Source organism: Petaurus breviceps, unplaced genomic scaffold (assembly GCF_028583685.1).
Source record: "Petaurus breviceps papuanus isolate PSGF00001 unplaced genomic scaffold, PetGlider_PUasm1.0 225, whole genome shotgun sequence".
Lineage (NCBI taxonomy): Eukaryota > Metazoa > Chordata > Mammalia > Diprotodontia > Petauridae > Petaurus > Petaurus breviceps.
This window is the reverse complement of record NW_027185889.1, coordinates 14904820-14930566: the sequence shown is the minus strand read 5'-3', so window position 1 is coordinate 14930566 and position 25747 is coordinate 14904820. Positions and strand designations below refer to the sequence as shown.

General features: G+C 35.7%; 1 protein-coding gene across 3 annotated transcripts in view; it reads left to right on the top strand.

Annotated features, from left to right (window-relative positions):
* The window catches only part of CEP83 (centrosomal protein 83), a 141260-nt gene that overhangs the window by 50873 nt on the left and 64640 nt on the right, over positions 1-25747 (top strand). For all 3 annotated transcript variants that reach the window (XM_069095175.1, XM_069095176.1, XM_069095173.1), the window contains exons 2-5: positions 5769-6043; positions 9182-9332; positions 17327-17419; positions 18757-18888. In XM_069095175.1, the coding sequence (XP_068951276.1) occupies positions 5871-6043; positions 9182-9332; positions 17327-17419; positions 18757-18888 (549 nt within the window). In that variant the 5' untranslated portion in view covers positions 5769-5870. The remainder of the gene's footprint in view (positions 1-5768; positions 6044-9181; positions 9333-17326; positions 17420-18756; positions 18889-25747) is intronic.

The following is a 25747-nucleotide window of genomic DNA, read 5'->3' as shown; positions in this document are numbered from 1 at the left end:
GTCTGAGACCAGATTTGAACTCAGGTCATCCTGATTGCAGGGCCGGTGCTGTATTCATTGTGCCACCTAGCCGCCCCTACTACTTTTTTTTTTAACCTGTCCCCAAGTCAGTGGACATTTTTTTCTATAATATTTTTTGCTACTACACAAAAATACTGCTCTAAATATTTTGGTGTATATTGGATTTATCCTCCCCCCAACTCTGTTTTTTCCCTTCTTGTATAATAATTCTCTAGGTCAGAGAATATGAATGTTTTAGTCACTTCGTTTGTAGGTTCTAGATTGCTTTCCAGAGTGGTTGGAACACTTGAAAACTCTACCCTCTGTAAATAGATATGCCTGGTTTCTACAACTTCTCCAACAATGCCCATCCCATTTTTTTCTTTGCCAATTACTGGGTCTGAGGTGAAACCTCAGATGTGTTTTCTTGTGCATTTCTTCTATTTGTAGTCGGGAGCATTCTTTAATATAGTTGCTAATACTTTACTATTCTTCTGTTGGATAAACTCATTTTAAAAAATTTAGGCTTTTAGATTTGAAAATGAAGAGCATTCATTTAGTTTACACAACTTGAAGCCTTAAACTTGATATTTTTGTGATGGAGTAAGTACATTTTGTCTTAGGTGATAATGGCATTTTCTGGTGCCGTTACACATATTCTGTGTGGCCTAGTCAGAGGAAGGAAAGTGAAGGCCTAAGGTCTTTCGAGCATTTGGCTGTGATATGGGAAAGAGTGTGGGTGTATGTCAGTTATGCTGGTGTGGTGTGGGATGTAGTGTTGATGGAGGAGAAACTGGAGTTGGTAACGCAATTGTAGTAGACAAAAGATATAGCCACAAAGACATAGTTTAATAAATCTAGACTAGATGGGGAAAGGTAGCATGTAACTCTCTTCTTATCTGACCCTACTCTCAATTTAATGAAGTCTCTTGTTTTTTTTCCTACCCCATAAGAACAGCTTCTGTTTTGTAGTTGTAATCAGTGGAAAAACTGCTTGAAGATTAATTTATAGCTATCTTTGCTAGAATGTCTATTTTTTGGAAAAAGATACCACATTCATTTTGACTATCACATTTTAATAATGAGATTTACATAAATCTCTGGGGTTTAATGGTCATAAAGCATAGATTTTCTTCATCTAACTTAGACTTTTAACTTACTAAAATTGAATAAAGTCTATGATGTTTTCTCATTGGCATTTGTTTAAAAATAATGAAGCAGCTTCATTTTAGAGATTTCTGTCTCTTAAAAATTACTTTGGACCCAAGAGCAAAATTAAAATTACAGGCAAGTTTTATGATATATCTCAGTAATTGGGTGATAAATGTATGCAGTAGAAAAGACAATATTGATATGCCAGGTGCTCGCTCAAAAGGTACATTTGAAAAGGTTAGATCCTGATACAAGTTTAACATGAGAGCAAGTAGTAAAGTGGCCTTAAAGGACTTGGTTTTTTTCAGATTCCATTAAAATACAATTTTACAGGAAACTAAAGTAAGTCCAATTTAGTTTAAAAGACTTCTTCTATAACATACTGATATTGAGCTCATTTTTCAGAACATAGTATTTCAGACAGGGTGGGGGAATTTCATTGTTGAATTGGATCAACTAAAGATACTTAGGAAATAAAAAGATGACTTAGGATAAATCTGTTACTAAGGGAGATTGGTGTCTGGAAAAAATGTTTAATGGATTAAAGAAAGACTAATGAAATTTTAATTGAACATCTTCAATTTTTAAGATCTTTCTCTTTAATTTTTCACAGTAAAGGGTTCTTTTTGCCACTTATATTTTTTGAAAAAAATTTTACCTATAGTGTATAAAATAATAATCCACATTTACATAACTTTAAATTTTATAAAGAAACCAATTTTAAGTGTTTTTGATGTAATTTCTTCCCTTGTAAAAAAGGACTCTTGTATTACTTATGACCCAGGAGACTTTGGAAAAGTCTGTTCTCACTGAGCTTTTGTTTCTGTGATTTGGGGATCATATTACTTGTATTGAGAGGCAGAGGTAGTAGATCATGATAGAGGAACAGCTGTGGAGTTAGATTCTGGCTTCAGTTCCTGCCTCCAACTCATGTCACCCCGGCACCTAACCTACATGTCAGTGCCTTATGCAGCTCTAACTCTCTAAAGATTAATCTGCATTGTGGTAGAGAGTTTTCATCATAGGAATTCTCTTTATCATTGAAATATAGGTCCAGATCCTATTGTCCTTCTACCTCCTCCTTCCACCCTCCAAAAAACCTGTCTAAAATAAGGTAATGTATATCATGTGGTTTGCAAACCCTGAATACTCAAATAGACCTGTGAATTTACTGATTAGGGAGCTTCCTTCAGTGAGGCAGATTGCAAGTCATACATCCCAGCTCATCCTGTTGACCCTTGAAGCATCCTCCCAAAAGTTTGCCAGATGGGGTCCACCCAACCTGCTGTCAGTCCGCAGTTTTCCTCACTTTTCTCTGACATTTTGTGGGCCCAGTGGAGCACCCTGGTGATCCACTTGTCATTCCTTACTCTTATGCATCTTTAGAGCCTGTCCCAGATATGCACACTGTTGGACAAACTCTCCAAGCTGTCCATTCAGGTACATGATGAAATATGGGTAAATATGATAAATATAGACATTCTGTCCATTTAGGCTTTCCTATGTGGATGGGCAGGCCAGCTCTTCTGAGTAATTCTAAATCTCTTCCAGGATGCGGTGCAATCAATGACTTGATTCTTGATGTGGTCAGTACCACTGCACAGAGCAGCTTCTTCAGGCTCTTGCCATCCACGGGGAATACTTCCTTCTAAGGAACACTAGGTGATCTCAGTATATGGGTGGGAGACACCTTCTGAAAAGAGTCTGTAAGGTGGTATTTTATGCTGCCAAGTCTAATTTTTTATACCAAAATGGGATCTTTTATTTATTCTCTTCATTTATCAGTCGATTATCAAGTGGTCTGTTGTTGAATGTTGTTTGTGAAAACTTGCTCATTCTCCACTAATATCCTCATTGAGGATGCCCTCAGTTGATGTATAGATGACTCATAAAGATTTTATATAAATGGTAGAGAAGGCATTTAGGTCAATTGTTGATTCTTTCTCTACCTTTCTTTTAAAAAATTTTTTTTTTTTTTACAACTGTGGTCCAAGAATTTTATCATGCCCTTGATATCTTTCCCTCCTATGGATACCTTATAAATCGGTTCCTCCATGCCCTCATAATTGTACTACCCTTAGCACAACTCTCCTTTATACAGTTGCTTTTTCCCATTTTTGTTCTCTTTAGTGTCTATAAGCACTTTGCATATACTTTGTATGCACTTCAGTGACTGTTAGGGTCAAAGAATGGTAGGTCTGCTACCTTTGATGAGGGAAACAATTTATTGTAATGATTTCCTCACATTTTTACATTTTTCTTTTGTTTGTATTTTCTCTCTCTCTCTTTTTAATCCTTTTACACCTTTGGGCTTAAGAATTAGCTGAATTTGGATACCTTGTCAAGCTTTCTTTAGACTAACTTTACTCACCACTGCTTCTTTTTTTTTTTTTAATTTTATTTATTTATTTTAATTTTTTTTAATTTATTTTTAGTTTTCAACAGTCATTTCCACAAGATTTTGAGTTACAAATTTTCTCCCCATCTTCCCCCTCCCCCACCCCAAAATAGCGATCCTACTGAATACCTCTTCCCCCAATCTGCTCTCTCTTATATCCTCACCCATTCCCCGCTCTGACTTTCTTGTAGGGCAGGATGGATTTCTATGCCCAGTGCCTGTATATCTTATTTACCAGTTGCATGTAAAAAACAGTTTGACTGCTTTCTTTCTTTATCAAATGATACTAAGAGTTATCCATCATCCTTTTTCCCATTTCCTTCATTTCCATTCTGATCCAGTGTTGCCTTTGGGACTTGCCCTATTCCGAAAATTTGTTAAATGTTTGCTGATTAAGGTGTTTTCTGAACTCTTTTGGTGTCCTTGTTGTAGCAATCAAAGTACACTAGTTTAAATGAAATTAGTATAGTTGATATCAATATAATTTTTGTTGTCTATTTTCCATTTTTATTTTCAGTACCTTTCTTAAATAATTCAGAGTTAAATCTTCTTAATTATATAGATTTATTATCACTAAAATTCTTGACTTGTGATTCAAGACTTTAGGGTGGGCTTTTATAAAGTTTTTTTTTTTCCTATTGAGTTTAGAGTTTTCCTAGGAGTTTAGAACAAGAGGTCACAACTAATGTTGCTATGTTAAATTCAAGTCATGCAATTTAGGGGAGTCCCATGAAGACAAGCAGGAACCAGATTGTATAATAAGAGATGCCTGTACCTTTGAGTGGATTTAGAAATGATAAGGGAGAAATAGTCTAAACTGTGGATGAGATGCTCCTGGGAATTCTTAAGCCTGCCTTGGTGGCAGTTAAAGTAGATTCTTTGTATCTAGATAGTGTCACTATCTAGGTCTCTGGACCAAATGGGGTTCCCTTTTCCTGTGAAGAATGCAGAATTCCCTTATAGTTAAGTCTCTTCAGATGCATGTTATTCATACCATTTTTTGGTGGATTGAGAGGTGTTATTAGGGCCTCTTACAACTCCTCTTATAGTTGGGGCAGTTTGACCACATCAAAATCTACCATTGTCTCCTGGAGAAATAGGACTTCCTTATTGTTCCTAATTTGTCAACTGAAATGATTTATGAAGTATTGTGTTAATGTTCAATTCTGGGGTGTATTAATTAAAAATTGACAATCATAATAAATAAAGTAATTTAAATTTTAAATTATTTAGCATGTTAAACAGAAATTATATATTCTTTAAAAAAATTAGTGTAATCCAAGGGACCCTAAATGATTTTCAGATGCATTTCATATTATTTTTAGTTTTCAGGTACTAGTTTTTGTGATATGAAAGGCAAGTTTTATAATGTTATGTATGAGAAAAGGAAATTATTATGAAGACCCTTTATTTTGAAAGATTCTCTTTTCAATTGGTACTAAAAATTAAATTCTGGGACTGTTAGCATATTTGGATAAAAATAAGCTTTTAATCTCTGTTTATAGGTGGTGCTGACTGAACTAAAGATTATAAAATTGTACATTAATTTGCTGAAAGTTTTCGCTTTTTCAGTTTGCTATAAACTTTATTTTGAAAAGAGAAAGTGATCTTTTATCTTTTGAAAATTATAAATATAATGCCTTAAATTTAAAAACATTGACTATATATGAGATAAAAAATGTGTTCCCACCCCCCAGAAAAAAGAAAAAAAAATAGGACCTTCCCTCTGTCATGTGCCCAGAAGCTCTTCCATAGTGAGAAGTTCCCATTTTTATACTTCGTAGTCTTAATTTTTTTTCCTACTGTTAGAAAGGGCTATGTATTTCTTTTAACTTTCGCCTTATTTTCCTTCAAATCTTGGATATGCTTTCTTTTGAATAGGGAAGTTAACAATTAATTTTAATTTTTTTTGCCTTTTTTTTTGGAGGGGGAAGGGCAGAGCAGTTGGGGTTAAGTGACTTGCCCAAGGTCACACAGCTAGTTCATGTTAAGTGTCTTAACTGTTTGAGGCTGAATTTGAACTCAGGTCCTCCTGACTCCAGGGCTGGTGCTCTATTCACTGCACCACCTAGCCGCCCCTTAATAGTTTATTTTTAGTATATAAATGGTAAGAGATGGAGGATAATTATGTAGTAGGAAGACTGATAAAAGTAAATTGTGGAATACTGAAAAAACTTTGAATGAACTGAACACTAATTAAGTGTATTTGTCTGTGCAGGTATCATTTGGCCACCTGGGATTCTGTCAAAAAGAGAAAGCGGTGGGAATATTTCTGGAAAGAATACTGAAAGTGGTAGGCTGATCCAAATTTTGTTTGTACATGGTTGTCAGCTCACTAACCAAGATGGATGCTTTTGCCAACATTTTTCCTCCTGGTGGAGATGATGGGCTGACAAATTCACAATCGGAGTTCCAAAAAATGTTAATTAATGAAAAATTGCGATGTGAACATCACAAAACTCATTACCAGTCTTTGAAAGCTGAACACATAAGGTAAATTACTTTCAATTTTTTTTTCTTTAATCTGAAGTAGTGGCTGGAAGTTCACATTATTTTGTTGATGATAAATATTTGTTCTGGAACTAATAGTAAAATTCTCTTATTTTCTAGAATAAGATATTTAAGTTTATTTTATTTTTATTACTATCCTTTGTCCTTATGTCACATTCATTTCCAAACATACCTCCCCATCTCCTATTCCCCTTTGTCCCATCATTAGGCCAACCCTTATAACAAAGATTTGAAAAAAGAGAAAGAAAAGCAGTTCAGGAAAACTGACCACATTTTGAGACTGTCAGACAGTGTATGTAAAAATATGCACTATTCCACACTCTTAGTCATCTGCCTTGGTTGAAGGGAAAGAGCTTCATTTTTTTCAGCTCTTCTTTTGAGTTAAGCTTGGTTATTATAATTCTACAGCATTTAGTTGCTTTTATTCTTTCCATTTACATTGTTATAGTACATGTTGTCTTCCTGGCTCTACTTAGTTCACTCTGTCTCAGTTTCTGGATGTCTTTTAGTTTTTTCTGAATTCTTCACATTCATAATTTCTTTTGGCACAGTACTATTCCATTGCATTTATTTACCACAGTTTGGCCATTCCCCATTCTATAGGCATTTACTTTGTTTCCATTTCTTTGCTTCTACAAAAAGAACTATAATTAATATTTTAGTTTCTATGGAACTGTTATCTCATTTTTTTTAGAAGATGACACAGATATTTTAGTTACTTTCTTAGTATAATTCCAAATTGTTTTCTAGACTGATTAGACCAGTTTGCAGTTCCGCCAGCTGTATAGTAGTATCCCTGTCTTTTTCCATAGCACTTCTATCACTGACTGTTTCCTTTGCCAATTTGCTAGGTGGGCAGTAAAACTTTAAGATCTGTTTTGATTTGCATTTTTCTAAATAGTAAGTGATTTGGTGCAGTCTTATGCATGGTCATTAAACATTTGCAGTTCTTCTGGGAACTAAGAAGTTCTCATATTTTGACCATTTAACCATTGGGGAATGGCTCTTGGCTTTATATATTTGTATTAATACTATATATATCTTAGATATCAGATACCAGAAATATTTGATGCAAAATTTTTTTGTCAGTTGAGTATTTTCCTCCTTATGCTTAGGTTTAAGGTTTATGAAAAGTTGTTTTTGGTTTATTAAAATATTGGCTTCTAATGTTTACTATCAAGATGTGTATTATCTTTTTTTTTCCCTTCACCTTTTCTCGAAAAAAGCTAAAAAAAAAAAATCTGTTTCAATACAGATAATCATTACTTTCCTGAAGTGAAATTGCTTTAGAAATAATTATTGAGTTAGAAATTTAGTGAAACTGGAATAGGTTAGGTACACAAGACACAGTAGTCAATACTATAGTAATTTGCTATTTAATAAATCCAGAAACTACAGCTTCTGGAATAAGAACTCAGAACTGTTTGACAAAAACTTCTGGGAAAACTGGAAAACAAGAAACTAGGCATAGACCAGCATCTTACACCATATACCAAGGTAAGGTCAAAATGGGTACATGATTTAGACATAAAGGGTAAAACTAAAAGCAAATTAGGAGAGCAAGAAAGAGTTTATCTGTCAGATTTATGTAGAAGGAAAAATTTATGACCAACCAAGAGAATAGAGAACATTATGAAATGCCAAATGGATAATTTTGATTACATTAAATTAAAAAGTTTCACTGACTCTGAAGTCAGGAAAACTTGAGTTCAAATTCTACCTCAGACACTTAACACTTACTAGCCCTGCGACCTTGGGCAAGTCACTTAACCTTAATTGCCCTGCCTTCCCCCCTCCAAAAAAGCAAAAAAAAAAAAAACCAAAAAAGATTTTTGCACAAAGCCAATGTAACCAAGATTATATGGGAAGCAGAAATCTGGGAAGCAATTTTTACAGCCAGTGTCTGTGAGAAAGGTATTTCTAAACTATATAGAGAACTGAGTAAAATCTATAACAATACAAGTCATTCCCCGGTTGATAAATTGTCAAAATATGAACAGGCAACTTTGAGATAAAGAAACTAAGGCTATCTGTAGTCAATGTGAAAAAATGCTCTAAATCACTGTTGATTAGAGAAATGCAAATTAAAACAATTCTGAGGTACCACCTCACACTTATCAGATTGACTAACATGACACAACAGGAAAATGATTAATATTGGACAAGATGTGGGAAAACTGGGACACTAATGCATTGTTGGTGGAGTTGTGAACTGATCCAACCATTCTGGAGAGTAATTTGGAACTTTGCCTAAAGGGGTATCAAACTATGCATAATACCCTTTGATCCAACAATACCACTACTAGGGTCTGTATCCCAAAGAGATCAAAAAAGGAAAAGGATCCACATGTACAAAAATATTTGTAGCAGCTCTTTTGGTGGTGGCCAAGAATTGGAAATTGAGGGGATCCCCATCAGTTGAGGAATGGCTGAACATGTTGTGGTATATGAATGCAATAGAATACTATTGTTCTTTAAGAAATGGTGAGCAGGGTTTCAGAAAAACCAGGAAAGACTTATATGAACTGATGCTTCAGGAAGTGAGCAGAACCAGGAGAACATTGTACACAGTAACTGCAAAATGGTGCAATGACCGACTTGTTAGATTTAGCTCTTCTGAGCAATGCTGTGATCTACAATTCTAAAAGACTGTGATGGAAAATGTTAGCCACATCCAGAGAAAGAACTCTTTGGAGTCTGAATGCAGATCAAAGCATACTATTTTCTCTCTCTCTCTTTTTTTTTTCGTTTGTGGCTTTTCCCTTTTGTTCTGATTCTTCTTTCACAACATGACTAATATGTAAATATGCTAATATGGTCATGCATTCATAACCTATGTCAGATTGCATGGTATCTAGGGGAAGGGAGGAGGGGGGAATTTAGAACTCAAAATCTTATAAAAGCAAATGCTGAAAACTAAAAATAAATAAATTTTAAAATGAAAAAAGAAATTAAGAGAAATATGATAAAGAAAAAATATTTACCAGTTTAATAGACTGTTTCCTTCTTATTTTTGTCTGTAATGTTGGTTTGGCTTAACATAAAATAGTGTCATTAGAAAGCTGGGGATTTACTTAACACTGACTCCCAAGTCTTTTCTCTTCTTTTTTTTGAAATCAGGTTACAGGATGAGTACACAAAGTCACAAAATGAGCTCAGGAGACTCTCAAATGAAAAAATAACTCTTCAGGAAAAATTTCAGCTGCTTCTTGCTGAACTAAGAGGGGAATTAATAGAGAAGACTGCAGATTTAGAGCAATTGAAATTACAGGTGAGAAAACACATTTGAGATAATCTGCCACAAATAGTTAAATTTTTCCTAAAAAGGAAAATGCTATATTAAAATAGCATATGGTATGTGTATGGTAGCTTTATAAGTGTAATAATGTGTTTACATTTTTTTATTCATGGGATAATGGATCTTGATTCTGCACTTGATTCACTTATACATCATTAGGTGGTATAATTAAGACTTCTTAAAAAAAAAATCTCCAAAATCATAATTATGATTTGGGGACAGTCATTGAACTAATCTACTTCATAAATTCCTCTATATAACTTATTTCTCATTTGCCAGAACTTCTTCGGAGATGCTGTGTGACCAGTAAGTTGTCTTTCGTGTCAAGAAGACCTCTTTTTAATTCCTGTTATTTATATTTACTAACTTTGTGACTATGGGCATCCCAGTACCTCTGGCTTCTCTCATGAGGCTGCAGGTTACAAATGACTTGTTCTTGTGCATTTGTGGAAGGAAGGAGCTTCACCAGAGCTTCTCTGCATTTGTGAAATTATGGGTTTTTGGTAAAACAAAAACAAAATCCAATTTTCACACAAATAAAGTCAGATCTAACTAATTGGAAAAATATCAATTGCTTGTGGCTGGGTCGAGCTAATATAATAAAAATGACAATTTTACCTAAATTAAATTATATATTTAGTGCCATACCAATAAATTTACCAAAAAACTACTTTATAGAGCTAGAAAAAATGATAACAAAATTCATTTGGAAGAATAAACAGTCCAGAATATCAAGGGAATTAATGAAAAGAAATGCTAGGGAAGGTGGACTAGCTATACCAGATTTCAATCTGTATTATAAAGCAGCAATCATCAAAACTACTTGGTACTGGCTGAGGAATAGAGGAGTGGATCAGTGGAATAGATTAGGCACACGAGATTCAGAAGTCAATGATTACAGTAATCTATTGTTTGATAAACCCTCAGACCCTGGTTTTTGGGATAAGAACTCACTATTTGACAAAAACTGCTGGGAAAACTGGAATATAGTATGGCAGAAACTGGGCATAGACCATTATCTAACACCATATACCAAAATCAAGTCTAAATGGGTGCATGATCTAGGTATAAAGGTTGATATTGTAAGCAGTCTCCTAAAACAAGGAATAGTTTACCTATCAGACTTGTGGAGAGGGAAAGACTTTATGACTAAACAAGAATTAGAGAACATTATAAAATGTAAAATGGATAATTTTGACTACATGAAATTGAAAAGCTTCTGTACAAACAAAGCCAACGTAACCAAGATTAAGAGGGAGGTGGGAAATTGGGAAAGAATCTATACAACCTATGTCTCTGACAAAGGACTCATTTCTAAAATATACAGAGAATTGAGTCAAATTTATAAGAATACAAGCCATTCCCCAATTGATAAATGGTCAAAGGATATGAACAGGCAGTTTTCAGAGAAAGAAATTAAAGATATTTATAAGCACATGGAGATGCAAATCAAAACAATTCTGAAGTACCACTTCTCACCAGTCAGATTGGCTAAGATGACAAAACAGGAAAATGACAAATGCTGGAGAGGATGTGGGCAAATTGGAACATTAATGCATTGCTGGTGGAGTTGTGACTGATCCAGCTTTTCTGGAGAGCAATCTGGAATTATGCCCAAAGGGCTATAAATACTTTCATACCCTTTGATCCAGCAATACCACTCCTAGGGTTATATCCCAAAGAGATCATTGAAATGGGAGAAAGAGCCATATGTACAAAAATGTTTATAGCAGCTCTTTTTGTGGTGGCAAAGAATTTGAAATTAAGGAGGTGCCCATCAATTGGGGAATGGCTGAACAAGTTGTGATATATGCATGTTATGGAATACTATTGTGCTATAAGCAACGAGGAGCAGATGGTCTTCATATTTACCTGGAGAGGCTTATACAAACTGATACTTAGTGAGAAGACTAGAACCAGGAGAAATTTGTACTCAATTACAGACACACTGTATGTGTGATGACCAACTTTGATAGAATGGACTCTTCTCAGCAATGCAGTGATATAAGTCAATCCCAAAAGACTCATGATGGAGAGAAATATGTGCATCCAGAGAAAGAACTAGAAAGAACTGAGTTTATATCCAGGTGGAAGCAAAATTATTTGGTTTTATGTCCTCTTTACCATTTTTCATTCCAGCTGGTACAATCCGTCCTTATAACCTGACTAATGTATAATGTGAAAGTATTTACAGATCCTACACTTGACTATAAGCCGCCATGGGGGGGAGGAGAGGGAGGGGGACAAAATGTGAAACTCAAGGAATTGTGGAATTGAATCCTGTAAACTAAAAGGAAACAAACAAATTAATTTAAAAAAAAGTGAAAAAAAATACAAACAAAAACAAAATCCTCCCAAATGCAGAATACAGCTGGTATGAGTTAGTGAAAATTCTGAAGTATAAGTGTTACAAAATAAATGAAATTTTATTATTTTCTACTTGTAGATTAAGGGGAACCTGACCGAAAAAGACTGATACGTACTTGTCCTTTCAGGAACTACTTTAACGAATATATAAGAATGATTTATAATTTGCACACAGATGATATACTAATTACTGCTCAAAAAATTTTGGAGGCAATTGTTCTTTCTCTTCTATCCGTTTTTATAGCTTGTTTATATTATTTGTGTAGAAAATCTTTATCTTAATGTAAAGGAATAAACTATACTTAGTTCTTGTCTAAAAGTCTGAAGTATAAATATCAAATTAGTGAGTCTGTATTTTATTGTGCTGATTTAGTTGGACTAGAACTACATAGTTGAAATCTCAGCTCTTTACAAGTTTAGTTCAACAACTTATGTGTACTGAGTAGAATTTATTAAATTCTATCCTCAACAAATTTTCTTTATGTCCTTGATATTTTCAATATTCCTTTTAAGAAACTTGGCTCTCTTGAAGATACCACATCTATTACAGCTTTGTACTGGAGGCCACTTTCCTGGACAAGGAAGACACAGAAGAAAGAGTCAGCATATTCCTTGTTGTACTTCTTGATGATTCCAGATTATCCCAGTATAGCCTGTATTCTTAGTAACTATTTCCTTTTTTGAAGTACCTGTCTGTTCATGCTACCTTCTTCATGTCCTCGTTGCTCACCTGTCCTCAACCCTCTTTCTGAATAATGTTAGCATGTGTACTACAGCCTTTCCCTTCACCCTATCCCATAATCATCCTAGAAGTGGAATTAGGAAGACCTGGGTTTGAAGCTAGGCATGCATTCTTACTAGGTATGTGACTCTTGGCAAATCACTTAATCTTTCGGGGGGCCTCAGTTTGCTCATGTATAAAATGGAGGTAAGAGCACTTATTTTATAGGAGTGTATTGATCAGCCTTAAAGTATTATGTAAATATGAACTATTACTATCATCAGTCAACATGTATTTATAAGCATGTATTATGTCAGGCTCTGGGATGATTCAGACACATAAATAAAATAGTCCCTGTCTTCAAGGAGCTTGTATATTATATTAGAGACAACATAGAAACATGGAAATGTATTTAGGGAATATAGGGATTGTCTTAGTCCCAATGTAAAATGCATACTTGTTTACTACATGGTGATTGGGATGGGGTGTTAGCAGCTCAGTGGATTAGGAAAATGAATGAAAAACCTGAGCTGTGCTTTGTCAGTCAACATGCATTTATTACATGTTTACTGTCTGTAAAGATCTGGGGAGGTAAATAAAGGCAAAAAATAGTCCTTGCTCTTAAGCTCAAGATATAGTGAGTGAGACAACATTGAAACAGCTATATACAAACAAGATACATCCAGGATAAATTAGAAATAACTATCAGAGGGAAGGCACTGGCCTTAAGTTTTTTTGTAGAAGGAGGGCTTTGGAGGCCAATCATCAGATGAGGAGGGAGAGAATTCCAGGCATGAGGGACAGGAAGTGAAACTGCCTGGAGCCAAGAGATGAAGTTCACCAAGAAGGCCAGGTCACTGGATTGAAGAATACATGGGGCACTGCTGGGGGTGGGGTATAGTTTGGAGGAGGTACAATGTAAGAATGGAAATTTTGGGAGGGAGTAGGTTATGAAGGACTTTGAATGCCAAATAGGATTTTCTGTTTGATCCTCTAGGAGATAGTGAGCCCCTGGAGTTTATGAAATACAGCAGTCAGATTTCTGTTTTAGAAAGATCAGTTTGACAACTGAGTGGAGGATTGATGGATTGGGGAGAGACTTGAGGCTGAGAGAGCAACTAGAAAGCAGCTACAATACATAGTTTCAGGTGTTTGGTTAAGAGGACCTAGGCCAGCATGATGGCAGTGTTGTAAGTGAAAAGGGGGTTCATATGGGAGGTGTCACACAGGGCAAATGAGCAGAATTTGGCAATAGATTGGATTTGGTGGGGTTCATAGAGTGAGGAGACCACGTAGGTTGTGAGCCTTATGACTGAGGATAGTAGAACCCTTAACAGTAATAAGTTTAAAATGGGAACCTTTTTTTGGTGGAAATAATATGAGTTCAGTTTTGGGCATGTTGAAGTTAAGATGTCTAGGGGACATAAAATCTAGTATGTCCTATAGGAATTTAGAAATGAGAGACTGAAAGTAAGGACTGGGCATATCTCTATGATAGCATAAAGATGATAATGGAAGCCATGGGAGCTGATGAGATCACAAGTAAAACAGTATTAAAGGAGAGAAGAAGAGCACCCTGGACAGAGCCTTGGGGGACACTCACAATTATTGGGCACAACCTGGATGAAGATTGAGCGAAGGAAAAGTAAGGGGGTGGGGGAGAAGTGGGAAGGACTAGTGTCATGAAAACTTAGAAGAGGGTGATTGACAGAGCCTGTAGAGAGATCAAGGACAATGAGTATTGAGAGATGGCCTTTAGAAAGAGCTGTTTCTGTTGAATGGTGAAGTCTGAACCCACACTTCAGAAAGTTAAGAGAGTGGAAAAGAAATAGAGGCACCAGTTTTAGACTGTTGATATGCCCTCTTGAGAACCTATTCCCCCATTTCCTTAACTCTAGTGATTTTCTTCTCTCATCCCATGTCAGCTAGTCATTGACTTGGTCACACTTGGGATTTTTCCCTCGCTTTGAATTATAGTATCTCTAAGTTCCTGAACATTGAAATTCTCTTCTGACTCAAAGCACCCATCCTCCACACTTAGACTAAAACTACATTTCATCTTTGTGTTCACCTGTTTCTGGATCTTCCAGTCTACTCCTCTTAGTGGACTTACTTTCCTCTATACTCAACATTGACTCCGTAGTCTGTCACTTTAATATTTTATTAGTGCCATCAAAACCCTTGCCAGCTGGTCACTTCCTGACCAGCAGTGCTTATCCATAGAAAGAACACTGGCTCAAGACAGAGGACCTGGGTTCAAATTTTGCCACTGACAGTATACTTGGACAAATAATTTAAGTTCTCTGGACCTCAGTCTCTTTCCTTATCTCTAAAATGAGAGAGTAACACTATTTGACCTCTAGTGTGCCTTCCTGCTCTAGATTTATGATTGTATAGTAAACCCCAAACCTCAGTTTTTTCCATTCCTGTTCCTAGGATGCCCAGTGTTACTCATGAAATTGAACTCTTTTCCACAGCTCACTTCTCTTCTAACCTTACTGATTCTCCAGGTCATTCTTCACTATAGCTGTTGAAAATTCTTTTTTTTCCCCTTCCAACTCTCACCTGTTTACATCGAAGACCCCAAGGTCATCCTGGGCCATCACCAGTCATCCTGACTTCTGTCCTGCCGCTGGACTTCAGTGACTCTGGAAGAGAGTGAGGCTGATAACTTTGTACAGCTCTGCCTCCCTTCAGTCTGGTTCACACACGAGGGAAGACATGACCCTGTGATCACTGGTCCTCTCTGAAAACAAAGGACCAACAAAACAAAGTAACAGTAACCCGCTCCTGGTGGGTTTGGGTTTTGCCGTGTGTATTCTGATGTGTTCTTCTGCTCTCTTCCTTCATTTCTCTAAACTTACACATCTGTATCCAGTCTTTCCTGCTTCTCTCTCTTCACTGAAAGGGAAGCATTCCTAGTCTTTACTAAGGCTAATCCTTCTCACTTGGCTTGTGAACCCTTTCCTCCCAACTCTTTTAGCACCTTGCTCCATCATTTTATTTTCTCTTTCCCACACATATCCAGTCTGTTTGTTGGCTTCTGCCTGTCTGCCTTAACACTTGCTTAGGTTTTCTCAATCCGAAAAAACCACTTTCCTTTGACTCTTCTACCCAGTCAGACTATCATCTCATATTTCTCTTCACCTTTACTGCTCAGCTTCTAGGAAGACTGTCCACACTTGGTGCCTCTACTCTCACCTCTTATACCTCCTCAGCTTGTTGTAATTTTGCTTCTCCCTATCCTTCCCCTCCTGTCACATTTAACTCCTTGATTACCGAATCCAGAGAAGCTTTTTTTTTTTCCCAGTGACATATTTATTGATTTGTTTTTTAAGATTTTACACTATTGATTTCCCTTCCTTTATAATCGATATTTTTTATTTCCTTTTGCTAGAGATGCCATCTTTTTCTGGTTCACTTTCTACCTATCTCATTCTTCATACTCCATCTCCTGTGCTAATTTCACACCATTATTTTGATCTCTTCAGTTGCTACTAAAAGTTTTGTTGTTGGCTCTCTTCATTCTCTGTACTTTTTCACTCTCATGATTTTAACTACTACTTCTATGCAGATGAGTTACAAATCTCTATAGTCAGAGCTGACCTTGATTCAGTGCTTCATATTTGCTGCTTCCGCTGACACTAAGAAGTCTTACTGTGAATGTCTCACTGTCATGTCAAAGTCAGTCTGTCTGTAACTAAGCTTATTGTCTTTTCTCCTTAAACTTGTCCCATTTTCTGCACTCAATCTTAGGATGACAACACTATTCAAATTTTGTGTTATTTTCGAGTTGGTCACCTAATGTCCGTGTTGTGCAATTTCTGGTTGATATTTCTCTTCTCACTCTTTTCATAGGACAATAGAGTTTAGAGCTGCAAGAGCATTTAGATGCCTTCCAACCCAACACCAGTTTAACAGACAAGAAACTGAAGCCCATAGAGATGAAATGATTTCCCCCAAATTCAGACAAATATAGTTGATTTGACTCCTGGTCTTCTTGATTCCAAATCCAGTACTCTTTATGCTAACACTTTTCAGAGTTATTTGTGTAGCTTAGCTTTTCATCTAGACCATAATCTTCTTGAAAGATGGAATTGTCTTGTAGCCAAGACCTACCCTTGTCCTCTGCTCTTGGTATCTAGAATAATTCTGTGCTCCTAGGCTCTCTGACTCCAAGACTAGTACTTTTTTCCATGGATGATTATAAGCAGGTTAGGAATAGCAGAATAAAATGGGACAAAAGACTAGTACCTACTTAAATATTGAAGTACTTAATATGTATTTGTGAATGAATAAATTATGTCATTCTCTTTTATAGATATTTCAGTAGTGGTATTGAGAATTGTGGGATTTTTCTCCAATCAGTTAAAAAAAATCAGCTTTTCTAGTTCAGTTGAAGTTGCTAGGTTTTTTCCAGTATGCTAAGTTGCATCGTTATAACTGAATTTTCATCAGAAAATAATGAAATAGCAATTTCGCTGTTCACTTAATTGCCAACTTTTTCCATGTTGTTCCCAGTAACTACTTGAACATCAGCGACTGATTGTTATTAAGCCATGTCGATTGAATTTTCGTCAGCTCTGAGTATGAAATTAGAGTGCTTAATGTACCATGTTCTTAGATTTCCTCACTATTGATGCTGTGATTAGAGTAAAATTAGCAATACTACAACAACTTGTGTAGATTCAGTCCAACATGTTTTGTGTAAAATGAGGTTACTCCTAACCTTATATATTTGAAAAGAGGATGCTTGACCCAATGATTTCTTAATAATATATCAAGCTCTTTTGATCCATGATTTGATGAATTTGAAATTTAGTAAAAACTTAATTTCAGTATGACTGACTTAATATTTAGGGCTTTTTCTATATAATAGGTATTGACGCCTCAAAAATTGGAATTGTTAAGAACCCAAATACAACAAGAATTAGAAACTCCAATGAGAGAACGTTTTCGGGATCTAGATGAAGTAAGTAAACTGGTATCAAAACCCAGTTATTTTCTTATGATGACATGCTACTGTGAAAAGGTGATTTCCTTAGACTTCCATGTAATCTAATGAAGTGAATATTTATTATGACAGAAAAGTAATTTATAAAGTGGACAGAATTCAGTATTTAAAGGGGTGTGACTATGAAATAATCTAAGTGAACATTTACTATGACTTGTAAATGTGATATATAAAGCAGAGAAAACTTTTGTACATAAGAGATGTGATGAATTTTGTAACAAACATGCCAGAACCACGAATCCAACAATCGAAATGAATGTTTTCTCCTTCACATGAATGACCTGGGGACAAAATATTATTCGACCATTACTGTTATTGCTTAAATTTGTTCAGTATTTTTGAATTTCATCTTTTGAAATTGCCTTTAGAGCTGAGTATGTTCTCTTGAATATCCTTTAATGGTGACAAGAATTCAACCTGTTAGAGTGGATTTAATATTTAGAAACAGCCTAAAGTCATTAAGAGCCAAGCCTGGCAAATAAGGTGAGTGATGAAGTTGGAAAAGATCAGTTTTGATCCACACAAAAATATGACTAGCAATTAATGAAATTCATTTTTCTTGTCTAGCTTATAAACTGGCTCTAAATCTAGAGATTCTGATCCTGTTGGGTTTGTGTTTCTGGAGGTTTGCTCTCATTAATTTCTTTTCTCATTCATTTTTGAGTTGATGGCTCTTCTGCATCTCTGCTGTCTTACAACTAAGATTAGCTTGTCAATCCTAACAACCAGCAATTTTCATAAAATGTTAGGAGGATCTGAACAACCCAGAAGCCTTATTAGGCACAGGGTTCAGCTAGATTTGAATGACTGACTTTTCAGGATAATGTGTTTTAGTTCAGTTAAACTATTATTGTAATCTTTAAATGTGATTTTTCCGAAATAACCCTCATAACTTTTCATTCATTTTTTCCTACTTTACATCAATAGCTATTATTTCTTTGATCATATTTTTATTTGATCAAATTTCTAACATTGCAGATATTTCTTATACATTCTTATTTGAGAATAGTTTGCTATATTCTGAAGTGATATTTTATGAAATTCAAAGAGCAGGACGTTTTGTATATGGTTGCATTCTGTTTTTTTATGAAAGACAATGAAGAAAAAGCCTCCCTATTTTACTGAATATGCATCTTTCCAGAAATGTACTGAAAGTGGAAAGCCTCATTCTTATTTTGTGGAGTTCTTTGCTTCTTTATAGACTTTTTTTTAGCATACATGTGATGTTTGCATTGAATATCAAATAAATATTTTATTATATGTATTTAAATTGACATTATTTTCTTCTCATTTAGGAGGTAGAAAAATATAGAGCTGAATATAACAAGCTCCGCTATGAACATACTTTTCTCAAATCAGAATTTGAACATCAGAAAGAGGAATATATGCGACTTTTAGAAGAAGAAAAAATGAAATATGAAGCTGAGGTGGGCATGTTTTACTGGTCATTTGTTCAATTCTTTAGTAATAGAATTATTTTGGAAGAAGGTTAGTTTTTTTCTGAGTGCCAAATTATACTTTTTCACAATTATAAAGTCAGTTTTGTATGCCTTGGATTTAAGTCTTTCATTTTTCAAAAAAACATTGTTAATCCATTAGATTTTTTTTTTTTTAATGAGTAATCGGGGTTAAGTAACTTGCTCAAGGTTACACGGCCAGTTATTTCTGGGTGTGGTGCTAAGTGTCAGAGACCGAATTCGATCCCCAGGTCATCCCGACACTATCCATTAGATTTTTAATGTGCAGAAAGAGTAAACTTTTTTGGGTCCCTTTTTTTGGTCCTTACTTCACTTAAAAATTTATAAAAGTATAGTCATTTCTTTTTAGTTAAACAAATTCAGTTTCCCTTTCAACAGACATTAAGCACCTTGCCTCAGTTTTTTCATCTGTAAAATGAGCTAGAGAAGGAAATGGCAAACCATTTAGTATCTAACCAAGAAAATCCCAAATAGGGTCATAAAGAGTTGAACATGACTAAAAAAGAAATGAATTAAATTCAAGATCCTGGTCTAGGCCCTGGAGTTAAAAGTGAAGTGATCTCTACTTTCCCTCCTAGTACCGTACATTGTATTGCTGAAATAAAACTGTAATAGGAAATGAGAAAGATCCCCCAAGTGAGATTCAGAGAAGTACCATTTACTTTGATAAACTTAGCTAATTTTTCATTAAAGATCAGGTAAAAACAACTGTCCCTTTTGATCTTTGACATCTTTTTTATTACTGTCTTTTGGGGTGTTTTTCATTGTATCAGGAATGTTTTTTTTTGTTTTATTATAAATTTCGTTCTTTTAAAAAAACATTAAAATGATACTTGTAAACTTTTTCCTCCAGAAATATACATCTAAATGTTCAAAAACAGTTCCTAATTTAGATGTATAAAAATAACAGTATAATCCCAGCAACACACTGTATCTCCTTTCTTAGAACCAGCCATCTTAGTACAGAGAGGCCAGTAGGTGATTCTGTGGCTATTGCTACTCATATAAAAAGTACAAAATGAGGAGCAGCCAGGTGGCTCAGTGAGTAAGAGCACCGGCCCCAGAGTCGGGATGACCTGGGATCGAATCTGGCCTCAGATTCTTAGCACCACACCCAGAAATAACTGGCCATGTAACCTTGAGCAAGTTACTTAGCCCCAATTGCTTTAAAAAAAAAAGTACAAAATGAATCAGGCCTTTATGACCTCCCTTTTTAACATTTTTAAGCTTTTCTTTCCCAGATTCCCTACTTTCTCCATTAAAAAAAAAAACCAGCCAAAACCAAGAGCAATAGAACAGTCTTTGTAAGAAATAAAATTAAGCAAAACAAATCTGTTTCCTTCTCTACCTTAAAACCATCAGCCCGTGGGCTGTATGTTTCTTTCTCAGTCCTCTGTGGTCATGGTGGTTTATTGCATTGACCAGAGTTATTAAATTTTTCAAACTTGTTCTTTACAATGTTGTTATTCTTTGTGGAAAAAAGTTTTGGACACTGGATTTTAGATACAAATACTCTGGAAGCAATTTTTTAAAAGTTATTTTTCTCAATTGAAGCATTTCTCCCCATGTGTTGTGCTTGCCCTTTGTCCTGCTGTGGCTGAGGCCTGGGCTGCTTGGTTCTAGAAGCCAAGGTGTCTGCTGCTGGTGTGACCCTAAGACCTGCTGTGCCCTGCTTTCTAGGGCTGTACTGATTGGGAGCTAGTCTGGCCTTGTCTGCTGTTGTGCTCTCTGCTCTTTGATCTGACTTTGTTTCCTGCTCTGGGCCCACATGTACTTCACTTTCTGGTTATCCCTACAGGATTCTGGCAGTCTTTTTGTATGGTCCTGGAAAATGAAGGTTGGAGCTCATAGCTGTTGTCTCTATGGTATTCTTTATCATTGTTCCTTCTTATGCATGTTTTAGTTTTCTTGGTGCTTTTGTGGGACATCTGTGCATCTCTTAGTCCTAACGTACTATTTTCCCACAATTTCTTTTTATTTATTTTTAAAGTTTATTTACTTACTTATAGTTTACAACATTCAGTTCCACAATCCCTTGAGTTCCAAATTTTCTCCCTTTTCCTCTCCTCTCCCCTTCCCCCCATGGCAGCATGCAATCAAATATAAGTTCTACAAATACTTTCACATTAAACATTAGTCAAGTTGTAAAGAAGGATTATAACCAGTGGAGTGAACAACAAGAAAGAAGGAATGAAACAAAACACAGAAGAGTAAAAGCAAGAAGTTTACTTCAATCTGCATTGACTCTATAGTTCTTTCTCTGGATGTTGATATCCCTTTCCATCATGACTCTTTTGTAGTTATCTTCTAACCTTGCATTGCTAAGAGAAGCCCAGTCTATCAAAGTTAGTCGTCATAGATATGATGTGTCTGTAACTCTGTATAAAGTTCTCCTGGTTCTGTTCTCCTCACAATTTATGTAAGTCTCTTGAGGTTATTATGAAATCTGTCTGCTCCTCATTTCTTATAACACAATAATATTCCATTACATTCATATACCACAACTTTTTTAGCCATTCCCCACTTGATGGGTATCCCCTTGATTTCCAATTCTTTGCCATCACAGAAAGAGCTGCTATAAATATTTTTGTACATATGGGTCCTTCTCCCACTTTTATGATCTCTTGGGATACAGCCCTAGAAGTGGTATTGCTAGGTCAAAGGGTATGCACTTTTTTTTTAACCCTTTGGGCATAGTTCCTTGGTCCTTGAACTCTTTCTGTCTTCTTGAATCATTTTTCCTTTGACCTGAAGCTTCCTCATTCCAAAGAGATGGAAATTTCATGGGAATTTTTCATTTTAGAGTTTCTTTCAGGAGATAATTGATAGAATATATTTTTACTTTGCCCTCTTGTTCTGTTAAGTCTGAACAGTTTTCATTTATAATATCTTACAGTACTGTATGCAGACTTTTCTTTTTGACCTCGATTTTTTGATACTCTGGTGATTTCCTCTTTGGGTGTCTTATTTTGGTATTCTTATTTTGAATTTTCCTTCCTGAATTGAGACTTCTTTTCAGGTCCAGGCTTTGCTATTCTTCCACACTTGGTTGGAATGGTGGTCTCCTGTTTGTTCTCATTTTGTATTGTCTGAAATCCTGTTGCTGACCCTCCCCTGTGCTGGTGTCTGCTGGCATATCCAAAGATCCCTTGAGCACAGTGCTGAATGAACTCTTTATGGTTGTCAAAGGTGGCTTAGTTTTAAGCTTTAAGTAGATAGTATCACTTGGCTTCCTCTCCTGGGTGCTTAGCTGCCCTTGGTGCTTAGTGACTGCCAGTGAGCTGCATGATCCTTAAGGTGCAGTTCTCCCACTCTAGCACCTCTAGCAGACACCCCTCTTTATGCCCAAAGGCTTCAGAGTGTCTCCTTTTGCTGACTCAAGTTAGATGAAGATGCTTACTAGAGTTCCCAATCATTATTTGATCTAGTGCTCTATTGTTTTATATTTCCTGGTGTACCTGTATGAAAATTGGGGTGCTCTGCTACTGATCACTCCTTTATCTTGACCTGTATCTCAAGACTTCACATACTCTCTTCTTTAAGAAAATTCTCATGACATGAATCACAAGTTTCTGGCTAGGAGAACTACTGATTACCAATACAGAGAATCAAACTGACCATATCTTGACAGGTTATGGTAATTGATTAATGGTATATGAGTCATTTGTAAGTCAGATAGACCATTGACTTATTGGAGTAGAATTTAAAATCAATACTGAATAAGAAGAAAAAATTTAAAAATGGAATGCAATTATGAAATTATGACATTTTTTCTAGCAGTTATGACATTTTTATCTAGATTTATTTCAACCAACTGTTGAAATTTTAAAATGGAAAAAATTGATTAAAAGAATAGACATTGACATTAATGATCACTGTTTACCAGCCTAACTGATGAAAAGCAGTTACTACCATAATAATGAAGAGGCCAAAAGGTTCCAGCCTTCTTAATTTCTTTGTGTGTAGACACCTTTGGCAATCTGGTGACTCTTCTCAAAATAATATTTTTAAATGCCTAAAATAAAAAACATTACATATCAAAGGAAACCAATTATATTGAAATATAGTAATCAAAAAAAATTTTTTTTAAGTTCATTCACTCCATGTTAAGAACCCATGCTCTAAATAATAACAGCAAATAGCTGATCTCCTTTGCCAAGCAGAGGGATATGTCAGCCAGTGGCATTACTAATTTAGAATATAAACTCTTTTATAAGATGATATGGGAGAAACCTGGGAAAACTTCTATCACTGAGTAAAGTGAAACAATCAGAAGTAGAACAATTTCTATATTGACTCTAGTATTGTGAAGAGCAGCAATTTTGACCAATGCTACAGTCAGTCATAGCTCAAGGAGACTGATAATCAGCTTCTTGGCAGAGATGGATTGTGGCTACAGAATGAAGTGTACGTTTTCAGACAATACTGGTACAGCACTTTTTTTTTCTGGCTTAAGTATACTTATTTGTTACAAGAATTGGGGGAGAAGAATGTTAGAGAGTACAGGGGATAATGATAGTGGTGCCAAAAAAAAAAAAGAAAGCATTAGCGAAACATAAAAATATGCAGAAGAGAGCAGAATGAAGTTCAGAAAGGGATGAAGATGAGGGCAACATTAGTACTAACATGTCAAGGTTGATAAGTATTTTTTTAAGAAACTAACTGTACATAGCATATTCATGATTTCATACATAATCCTCTATTTCTGAAGTCTTGAGGATGTGGATCAGTCTAATCTAGGCTAGTCTAATAATTCAGGTTAAAGGTGTAAACTATAGTAAGGCAATATGTATCATAAGATGTACTTAAACCAACTTTGTTAGTAGGAAATTAAACAGTTTAACAGGATACATAATCAAGATAGAATGCTACTTTCTCCCTCTCCAGAATAAGTACAGCAGCCAGCCAGTAAAATCAAGAAGGTATTCCTGGGAGGTCCACTGGCTCCCAGGGGAAGCTTCTGATTGCATTTCCCTCCAGGCTGAGCCCTATAATTGAAATGACAAGGGGGAAAAGACATTGAGTTTTTGCTCCATTAAAGAATCAGTCTAATTTACCTATCTCAAAGCAGCAGTTTTCAAACTTTGTGGTCTTAGAATTCCTTTATAGTCTTAAAATTTTTTGAATCTTCCCCCCAAGCTTTTTCTTATATGGGTTATATTTGTTGATATTTACTGTGTTAGAAAAAGAAGTGTTTTGTATTCTTTTAAAAATTAGTTTTGCTTTCTGGAGAGCAATCTGGAATTATGCCCAAAGGGCTATTAATACTTTCATACCCTTTGATCCAGCAATACCACTCCTAGGGTTATACCCCAAAGAGATCATAGAAATGGGAGAAAGACCCATATGTACAAAAATGTTTATAGCAGCTCTTTTTATTGTGGCAAAGAATTTGAAATTAAGGGGGTGCCCATCAATTGGGGAATGGCTGAACAAGTTGTGGTATATGCATGTTATGGAATACTATTGCGCCATAAGAAACGGGGAGCAGGCGGTCTTCATATTTACCTGGAGAGGCTTAAAAGAACTGATACTGAGTGAGAAGAGTAGAACCAGGAGGAATTTGTACATAATTACAGACACAACGTATGTGTGATGACCAACTTTGATAGACTGGACTCTTCTCAACAATACAGGGATATAAGTCAATCCTAAAAGATGCATGATGGAGAGAAAAACGTGCATCCAGAGAAAGAACTAGAAAGAACTAAATTTATATCCAGGTGGAAGCAAAATACCTGATCTTTTTCGTTCTCTTATTTGATTTTATGTCCTCTTTACCATTTTTCATTCCAGCTGGTACAATCCATCCTTATAACCTGACCATTGTATAATGTGAAAGTATTTACAGATCCTATACTTGATAATAAGCCGCCATGGGGGGGAGGGGAGGGAGGGGGACAAAATGTGAAATTCAAGGAATTGTGGAATTGAATCCTGTAAACTAAAAGGAAACAAACAAATTAATAAATTAAAGTTTAAAAAAAAATAAAAATTAGTTTTGACCTCAAGTCCCTTGGTGCCTTCCCTCCCCCCCCCCCCCATTCAAGGGCCTCAGGCATCCTCACGCCCCCAGAGTATACTTTGAGAACTAGTCCTCTAGAACCACTGTCCAGTATCCTAGATTGTTGTACAGAAATAACCATAGGAGAAAAAAAAAGCGAAAGTGAGGACATTGGGCAAAAAAATCTCTGGTGGTGGTGGATGTCAGAGAGAGAGTGGCGGGCCACACAAGACTCCCCCTGAGCAATGTAGGCAGGCAGCCAGACATGCTTCACCCATGCTAATGTCTCCCTTGCTGCTTACACCAAATCAGCACCACTCCTACCACATGTGAGAGAACCAGGTAAACCAGATTATCTTGAAAACATTAAAGGATGGAAGTTGAAAGAGAACAAAAATAGGTGAAGAATGCAAAATATCTGCCCAGACTTTTTTTTAACAAGTTATTTTCTCCATCATTGACAGTAAAGTTGTAATATTTCACATCACTGCCTTGATGTGCTGCATGAGCAAATAGAAATAAAACCAAAAGAAAGATGCAAAGAATAACTATTAGATCAAGTCAGTCAGTCAGCAGCATTTATTAGGTAAATACTATCTGCCAGACACTATACTAATGACGGGATACAAAGAAAAGTGATAAAACCATAGTCTCTGTCCTCAAGGATCTCACATTCTAATGAGACCAAATATGCGTCAGAGACATCTGTGCTACACATGACACAGTTATCTGAAAGGCAGGCAGATATCCAGGGTGTATAAAAATCATGATCGATACTACTCCACAGAAAGATGAGAGAGTATG